Genomic DNA, 8,811 nt, shown 5'->3' with positions numbered 1-8,811 from the left:
CAACTTAAAAGATTGCATGAGGGCAACCTAGATTTTGCAAGTCGTGTGTGTATACAGTGGTATTCACACGTGCTGAGCTCTGCTGCTTCCTCTCCTGCAGGAGGAAGATGAATACACGTGATTTTATGTGTTTTCCAGGGAGGGACCATTATTGGCAGTGCTCGTTGCAAAGCCTTCCGCACTCGGGAAGGTCGCCTGAAAGCTGCTCATAACTTGGTTCAGCGGGGCATCACCAACCTGTGTGTGATCGGCGGGGACGGAAGTCTCACAGGGGCCAATATCTTCAGGAAAGAGTGGAGCGGGCTGCTGGAAGAGCTGGCCCAAAATGGTATACCCCTGCCCTCTGCGTGTTGCTCTAGTGGGTTTTCTGTTCCCTCCGTTGCACTTCTGTTCCCTGCAGAGAGCTTTGACCTTCACCCATCTGACTGTAGAGAGGCATTAGGTGGTGATGGCGCAACTCTTCTGTCCGCCACCTGCGGACTTGACCCTGTGCCTCTGAGAGCAATGAGCTCTGTGTTCCTGGTCCTGCTCCGTGCCAGGAACTGCCCACCCACGGCACAGTTTCGGGCAGTGCTCATGAAGGCCATATGAGCTAGGTTTCCTGTGTGTCCCCACCTTGCAGAAGAGAACTGGGGGGCGGAGGGAGGGCGCACTGGGCTGCCCTTTACCCACCACTCTGTTCCTCCTGCTCCAGCCGCGGGCTCCTGAATGTCCACTTGTTGCAAGACTTGAGTTCACATGGAGCAAATGCTCTGCTGGCAGATCTTCCCGTGCCACTTCTCCGGCTGCGGGGGACAGGATTCTCGGGAACCCCTGTGTTCTGGGTCCCTGCCTGTCCTCATTCCATTTAGCACATCTGCCAGCCGTGCAGTGTTTGCTGAGGTCCCTGCCAACAACCAGCCCCACGTATGGAGAAACCAGTGTCCCTAAGTACCGAATTCTGTGATGCGGCCACGTCCTCACTCAGAGGCACACGTGCCCGAGGCCATGGCCGAAGAGAGGTCGGGTGCGACCCGCCGGCCGCCGGGTCCAGACCCTTCCCTTTCTGTTAGTGTCAGGCCCCCATGCGCCCATCTGGCCCCTCGCCCCCCTCCTCCATCTGTCCATGGTTCAAAAACCAAAACCAATGCAGGAAGCCGGTCTGGAACCCCGGGGCGCCCTGTTTCTCAGCAGCCCGGCGCCCGTGGCGTCGGCGCGGCTCCCGGTCACGGCCGTGCTTGCTCCCCACGCAGGCGAGCTCAACGAGGAGCAGGTGGAGCAGCACGCGCACCTCAACGTCGTGGGCATGGTGGGCTCCATCGACAACGACTTCTGCGGGACCGACATGACCATCGGCACCGACTCCGCCTTGCACAGGATAATCGAGGTCGTTGACGCCATCATGACCACTGCCCAGAGGTAACAGGTGCACGGGAGCCCGGGGAGGGGCCGTTGGGGTAGATGTGCTGCGGTGTAGACGTCTGTGTCGGCCCCGGAAGGCTCCCCAGATGGGTGTTCTGTGCTGTGGTGTAGACCTCAGTGCCGGCTCTGGGTATTTCCTTCAAAGGGGTGTTCTGTGTTGCCATATAGACGTCTGTGCTGGCCCCAGAGGGTTCCCGAGACCCGTGTTTGTTTGTTGTTTTTTTTTTAAAGATTTATTTATTTATTTAACAGAGATAGAGACAGCCAGCGAGAGAGGGAACACAAGCAGGGGAAGTGGGAGAGGAAGAAGCAGGCTCATAGCAGAGGAGCCTGATGTGGGGCTCGAACCCAGAACGCTGGGATCACGCCCTGAGCCGAAGGCAGATGCTCAATTGCTGTGCCACCCAGGCGCCCCCCGAGACCCGTGTTTTGATACAGTCTTGTTACTGAATGTTAGAAACCAGAGCAAGAAAACTACTTCCCATTGTTTACTCTTACCCCTGATTTTAGAAGAAAAAAGTGTTTCCTGGAGGGGACAAAATAATCATAAGGGGAGGTCCTGTGCAAGGTGTCCTGCAGGAACAGTGGACTGGATGTGGCCCCTTGTCCTCTGGCTCAGTTGGTGCTCGAGGACCCCGTGGGCTTTGGACGAGCCCAGCAGTTGTTCCTAGCACCTGGCGTGCTCCCTGGAAGGGCATAGCCCGGGCCGGCTCCCTGTCCCATGTGTGCTGAGCGATGCAGCCCGTCCTGCTCCTCGACAGGAGCGCAGAGGTGTCCTGGGAGTGGGAGTGTGTGTAGGCGAGCAAACACGTGCTGTAAAGTGCGTAACCCCAAACAAAGCCCCTTTGCTCGTAAGAGCTCGAAATGCTAGTGCAGTGGCATAGACTTTTGTAAAAACGGGCCCTTTTTGGAAGCTTAGGTGCCTGCCATCATCATGAAGCAGGCTTTCTGTACAACCTGGCGGTAAAAGTACTTTCCTGTTTGCTTTTCATGCTGTTCCCAGGGATGGTAAGTGGGTCTTTCCTTTGTCTCTTTTCCAGCCACCAGAGGACCTTTGTTCTCGAGGTTATGGGGAGACACTGTGGGTACGTATGTGTAGACACAACTTGGATGGTCCTTCGAGAGCTCTGTGCCCCACGGTGCAGAATCCCCCACCCCCACCCCGGCAGGAGTCCGCGGTTCCTGCTGCATGTTCGTGTCCAGACTGCCCAGGGTCGTCTCCGAGCTGTGGGTACCCGGCCGGAGCCTTACAGAATCGGTGCTGTTTCCAAATAGGTACCTCGCCCTGGTGAGCGCCTTGGCCTGCGGAGCGGACTGGGTGTTCCTTCCAGAATCCCCACCAGAAGAAGGCTGGCAGGAGAATATGTGCATCAAGCTCTCAGAGGTAACGTGCGTCCTGTGCCCCTTGATGGCCGGGTTCTGACCGCCATGCGTGGCAGCCTGTGGGCTTCCCAGTTTGGACCCAGTTACAAGCAGGTGGAAACTCTGTGGTTCTAAAGGGAGTTCGAGCTTGTCACGTAGGGTCTGCATATACTGGCTACTTGTATGTCCAGCTGCTCCCCCGTGTCGCAAAGGGTGCCGGAGAAAAACCCCCAAAACTTTGTTTTTCACGTAAAGCAGCAGCTGAAGTTTGACTTAAAGTCTTAAGTAGAGATGATGGCTGTTAAGAGAAATCGGAGTTGGGGAGGAAATCTGTCTCCCGTTCCGTCTCCACTCACCAGTGTGAACAGACCCGTGTTTTGACCCCAAATTGCATTTGTGCAGAGCGCTGCGTGGCTCAGGTCGCAGCCCCTCCTGGGCTGTGCAGTCCCCGCCACGCTGGGCGTGCGTCAGGTGTGATGGTGGACCAGGTACTCGGAACCAGGCTTTTCCTTCTGTCTGTGGTCTGTGGCTGCCTGTGTCCCCCCCTCGGCATTATCAGTGGAGGGCGCGTTTCCCTGCGGGAAGGCTTCTGAGGAGGGCATACGAGCTTAGCTCCTGGGACAGAAATCCCGGCGCCGGGTGCATTTCCCGGCCACGTCATCACCGTCTTGCAGGTGCATAATGTAAGCATATGGCACAGGCTAGTTATGGCTGTATTCAGCAAGCACATATGCTCTGCACGCAGCCAGGTCACGTGTGCGGTGAGATATTGCCACCACCTTCAAGGTGACAGGTTCCAAGAAAGGATCCTGAGCAACGTGCCCAGTGAGCTTTGCTGACCTAACACGACGTGAGGAGCTGCTGCTGACCGCCGTAGCTCTGCTGGGAACAATCGTGCGCACAGGAAGGTGGGGCTCAGCTGCGGGAGACTGCGGAATGCAGGAACACCCCAAGTCCCAGTATTGCTGTGGACGTAATGGGTCCATTCCTTGTTTCTCAGTTCCGACCTGGGGATGCGGGCCAGCTCCTGTGGGATGATTCATGGCTGGCTGTGTGACATTAGGGGTGGCACTGGTCTTAGACTGGCACTTCTGTGTGGCTCTGAGGACATCACCAATCCCGCGGGATGTTACCTGTGGTCGCATCCCCGCAGGGGCCCTGCCTGTCTCCACCGGCCGTCCTTCCTTCCTCCCCCCTGACAGTCCCAGGCCTGGTCCAGGGCATTGCGGTCACAGGCCAAGTTCTGGCGCCTGCTCCGAGGCCGTGCACAGCTGTCAGAAGGTCGGGGTACGGTGGTCGGGCTCAGGCCCTATGTGGTTTTTAGGTGCTGAGTTTGGGATTTGACTGTTATTTCCGTAGCTGTGTGGTCTTGTCTGCAAACCTCCTTGGGTTTCAGATGTCATGAACTGTCAGCTAGGACAAGAAAAAGAACGTATTGGGGTCCCCACATTAAGTGTCGGCGGACGTAAGGCAGATGGCTTGGACTCCCTTGTGCAGAAACACTTGATCTCATCCTAGCTGTAATTAATTTTTATTGGTCGTGGATGTGACACTGTAAGAATTTCCCCAAATATCCGGTCAGGTAAGTTGGCCTAGTTAGCAAGCCTCAGAGCATGCCCCAAACCCCAGGCATTTCGGTGTGAAGAGGGAAGGCCTCTCTGAGGCCTCACAGGTCCTAGGGTTGGGTCTCGGCTCTGCCACCCACAGGGTGATCCCACGTTCCCAGGTCCCGAGTTCCCGGGGCACTGCTGCTGGCCCCTTGTGCTGTCGCGAGCGCTCTGGGAATGAATGCCTCCAGGCGGGGCGGCGGGAGGCGTCCGCACACCTGTCCAGGCGCGAGGGCTTATCTTCCCGTGCGTGTGTAGATGACTCTTCTGTTCTGTAAGCCTCTGGAATATGTTTTATGGATGACGTGGGGCTCTGTGGCCAACCCCATGTTCGTGAACACGTCACGATCCCTCTGTAGCCACTTCTGTACACCTTTTAGAAAATACTTCTGTCTAGTGGGCTCTTCAAAGACGAGCACGTTTCTATCTATTAAAAAGCAAAGAGCCCAGCACCAAACAGCAGGTGTGCCCGAGATGCCCTGTGGGGGGATGGGCGAGCCTGCTCAGAACCGCCCCCTGGGTGACACGCCCTGCGTGACACTGCCCACACTGAGCCCCACAGCCCCCACGGAAGGGTCTTTGACTTGGGATGGGGTAGAGAACAGACTTGCAGAGAATGATTTCAGGGCGTCGCTGGATGACGACCGCCGTGAGCCTGTGGGGACGGCAGGTGTGGGCGCTGTGCCAGCCCGGCTGGTCCCGAGCAGGTGTGGCTGCCCGACCTCTGCGCTCCTCCTCGCCCCTCCTGCCCCCTGCGCAGGCCTAGGGCTCTGAGCTCCGATGGTAGCGGCCAGCCTTCACGGATGGGCTCACAGTGGGGTGGTGGGAAGCTCTGGCTTCTGGGGAGATTGGAAGCCTGGTTTGCAGTATAGACATGCTGCAGGGGCCCATCACTGAGCTCACTGCTTCTGGGCCCAAGTGGCAAAGGAGCATGGGCCCCAGCCTGGGTCTGCCTGGCTGCTGGCCGGTGTCTGGGGCGATGTGACAGGTCCCTCCCACCCCCTGCCTCCTCCAGCTATGCGCCCAGAGTGCCTTTGCCTGCCCAGATGGTCGGAAACCCCGCTTGCGAAATTAGGTGACGATTTCTACCTGGAAAGAGGCCAGTTCACCTGGGGCAAAGGGCCCTGGATTTGTTTGTTGTTAAAACGGTTTAGGTGTTTGAGGGTGTTCATTTTCTGTTTCCTCTAGAACCGTGCCCGGAAAAAAAGACTGAATATCATCATTGTGGCCGAGGGAGCCATAGATACCCAAAATAAACCTATTACCTCTGAGCAAATCAAGGAGGTGAGTGTGTCAGATTTTGCAATTATCCTCGGGCGCCAGCCTGGAAATGGGAGATTTTAACGGGGCTGGCAGGGTTCGCGTTTGGAACATTGTATTATTATCATGAAAACACTTTTTGTTCTTCCTGATACTTAAAGATGTTTTCGTAATGACTCATGACTTTAACGGCATGAGTCTCCTGCAGCTCCCGCCGCATTGTCGGGAATATTCCCAGAGGCCCCAGAGCTGCCCTGACAGTTGGGGAGATGCAGCGGGGTGGGGACAGGGCGTCCCAGCTCCAGGCGCCAGCTGCCCCGCCAGCGACGAGGCTCGGGTGCTGGGGGGTGCAGCCTCGGTGCTTTTGCAGATGAGAGCACCTGTTACATTTGCACCTGTGCCACGCCCGGCTCCGTGGAGGGACCACCCAGGAGGTCCTGTTGCTGCGCCGCTCGCTCAAAGGTGCTGGCTTGTCCCACCAGCCCTGGGGGGCGGGAGGGATGGGCCAGGCTGTCCAGTTGGGCAGGTGACTGCGCACGTTCCAGACGGAATGCTGGGGAGACAGACAGACTGACAGATAGGCAGGTTGAAGCTGTCCATCACAGCAAAGGACGGTATCAGCTTGGCTTTGCAAAGTAGTTTCTCCGTCATGCCTTCTCTTCCTTCTCTGACGCACTGAGCACCTGAACCTCGGCGTGTGGGGAGCTGTCTGTGAAGGCGCTGTGCCTGCACGGATAGAAGTCACACGGGCAAAGGTTTTCTTTCCCACTTAAGCAGAGTTGAGAGCGAATCATGTGCTAGCAGAGCGAGAGGGGCCGCAGGCTGCACGTAACCCCCACCCCGTCGTTCTTAGGAGGAGCTGAGGTCCGGTGAGGACAGGGCCCTGGCCCAGCTGCCCGCGGCGCTCTCGTGGGGCCCAGCCCAAGGGGGCGCCTCGGTTGACCACGGCGTGCCTTTCATATAGAGCTGTGCCGGCGTAGGGTGACTCAGGGAAACGTCTCCACGTCTGTACACTATCAGGGGGGCCGTGTCCTTTTTTCAAAATCATGTTACTAGTGTTCATTTGCAAGGTAGGAGAGACGAAGATTTTATGGGATAATAAAAAGCATTCTTTTTTTAAAAAAAGTTCAGCTCACCATTAAACTAAACATCCTTTTAGGAAGTTAAATTTAGAAACTAGAATTTTTTTCCACATCGGTGTGAAGCAAGAGTAGAAAGACCTCTGGGGCCCCAGCACCCTGTACGAGGTGACCTCCTGTGTTACATGCTGTGTTTCCTGCAGCTCGTGGTCAAACAGCTGGGGTACGACACGCGGGTGACCATCCTTGGACACGTGCAGAGAGGCGGGACTCCTTCGGCCTTTGACAGGATTTTGGTAAGTGAGGGTGGAAATTGTCAGGTGCCTTCACCTGGGAGTGAGAAGGAACGGTTTGCCACAAAGACCGTCCCGCTCGGAGCATCTTGGCCTGAGCCATGGGTGGGTGGCCTGTCCTGGACATGCTAACCAGGCTTGGTCCCCAGTCACACAGATTCCCCAACCTGGGGCTTGAGGATGACGGGGACTCCAGAGAACAAAGCCTGCGTGCAGGTGTCTAGACACAGGCCCCAGGGTCAGCAGAGATCCAGTCTGCATTCGTGGGTGTTGGTCTGGGGTGCTCTCTGCGCCTCTGACCTTTCCCTTCACTCCCCCGCACCAGCCACTTCCTAGTGGGGTCCAAACCTTCTTGTTGGAGGCGGGTTAAAAGTAACACCCAGTCCAGGAGGATGGAAGGCAGGTTGGCTCACGGATGTGTCTGCTGGGGGCACCCTGGTGGTGCCTCTGTGGCGCGGAGGATGGGAGGGCATGCTGCCTTGGCCTTTGACCTTGTCTTTGACCTTCGTGATGGGTCATTTCCAGGCCAGTCGCATGGGGGTGGAGGCCGTGGTTGCCCTTCTCCAGGCCACCCCGGAGACCCCGGCCTGCGTGGTGTCGCTGAGCGGGAACCAGGCCGTGCGCCTGCCGCTGGTGGAGTGCGTACATATGGTGAGTTCCGGGCATCCACACGCTCGCGGATCAGTCCAACATGGGCTTCAGTGAGCGTCCCCCGGGCACGAGCTGCTACCCGCGGGGAGGCAGGAGGCTCTGAGGTCGCGGGTCCCTGGCACGTAGCGTAGCCTCCACTAAGGTGAGGTCAGTCTGTCAGGAGGGAATGCGTGCAGACGAGGACGACGCGTAGGAACACAGGTCTGTGGGGACTCTGGGGGAGTCCCAGGGGCAGGGGGTTGAGGCTGAAGCTCTCCGATTTCAGCTGCTCCTGCCCGCCTGTCCGCTAAGGACCTTCCAATCGGAGATGTGGCCATGGAGCAGCTAATGCCGGAGACATCCTGACGTGCCCTGGCCTCCTTCAGGCCGCGGGAGGAGGTGCCCCGGACGTAGAGAAACGGGTTATGGTTTTCTAGGTCCTTGGCCAGCTGAGGAGGTGGCCGTGAGCTGCATTAGACGTTGTCCCTGTCTTTACTCTGCAAAACCCTATCCGTGACCGTCCTTTCCCTTGGCGTTTCCGGCAGTTCTGAGTGAATGTATCGTGTGACTTAGGTGATTACGTAATTACGTCCAGGAACTTACTGAAAGTAGCCATAGAAACACACTTTCCAGAAGCCTCTGGGGGTAAATTGCACGCATGTGCGTGCGAGCGCGTGCAGCCGCAGGTGCGTGCGAGCGCGTGCGTGCACCCGCTGTCTGTCAAGAGCCTGGCACGTTCCTTTCACCACGGTGACAGTGGAGGTCGGGGTCTATCTCTTAGCGCACAGTTGAGGGAGTTGAAGTTCAGAAGGGGAGTAACTTGCCCGAGATCCTTACGTTGAGAGGGGCGGAGGCAGGCGTGAGCGCTTCCCCCGCATCCCCCCCCCCACCGCTGCCCTACCTCCTGTGACCCTGTCCCTTGAGAGGCCGTTCTGTCGTGCTTCTTCCTCGCCAGAATCAAATTAGGAGTTGCTCAGAAGGTTGTCTGGGAGCCTGGTTTCGCTCTGGCTTTGCTGTCCTGGAGATTTCAGCATCTCCCTCCGGCATTGCTGCCCCCCCCATCCGTCTTTACCAAGCCGCCTGAGCTGGGCAGGCCCGGGCGTGTCCCTTGTAGCCGGCAGTGGCAGGTGACTCGCTGACCTGGGCTGCCAGGTCGGCGCGAGAGGGGCGAGCGGACAG

The 8,811-nt window shown here is 57.7% G+C and overlaps 1 protein-coding gene across 2 annotated transcripts in view; it reads left to right on the top strand.

Moving 5' to 3' along the window:
- Window positions 1-8,811, top strand: part of LOC103673987 (phosphofructokinase, platelet) — a 54,324-nt gene that overhangs the window by 27,966 nt on the left and 17,547 nt on the right. The window contains exons 1-7 of one of the 2 annotated variants that reach the window (XM_040645469.1): window positions 124-328; window positions 1,233-1,398; window positions 2,442-2,486; window positions 2,677-2,785; window positions 5,559-5,654; window positions 6,913-7,005; window positions 7,528-7,653. In XM_040645469.1, coding sequence (XP_040501403.1) covers window positions 1,286-1,398; window positions 2,442-2,486; window positions 2,677-2,785; window positions 5,559-5,654; window positions 6,913-7,005; window positions 7,528-7,653 — 582 coding nt within the window. In that variant the 5' untranslated portion in view covers window positions 124-328; window positions 1,233-1,285. Of the gene's footprint in view, window positions 1-123; window positions 329-1,232; window positions 1,399-2,441; window positions 2,487-2,676; window positions 2,786-5,558; window positions 5,655-6,912; window positions 7,006-7,527; window positions 7,654-8,811 lie in introns of those variants that run through there. The other variant, XM_040645468.1, reaches the window with a different exon arrangement.

The sequence above is a fragment of the Ursus maritimus genome, unplaced genomic scaffold (genome assembly GCF_017311325.1).
Source record: "Ursus maritimus isolate PB19 unplaced genomic scaffold, ASM1731132v1 scaffold_31, whole genome shotgun sequence".
Taxonomy (NCBI): domain Eukaryota; kingdom Metazoa; phylum Chordata; class Mammalia; order Carnivora; family Ursidae; genus Ursus; species Ursus maritimus.
The sequence above is the reverse complement of the archived record's forward strand: the minus strand, read 5'-3'. Positions and strand labels throughout refer to the sequence as shown.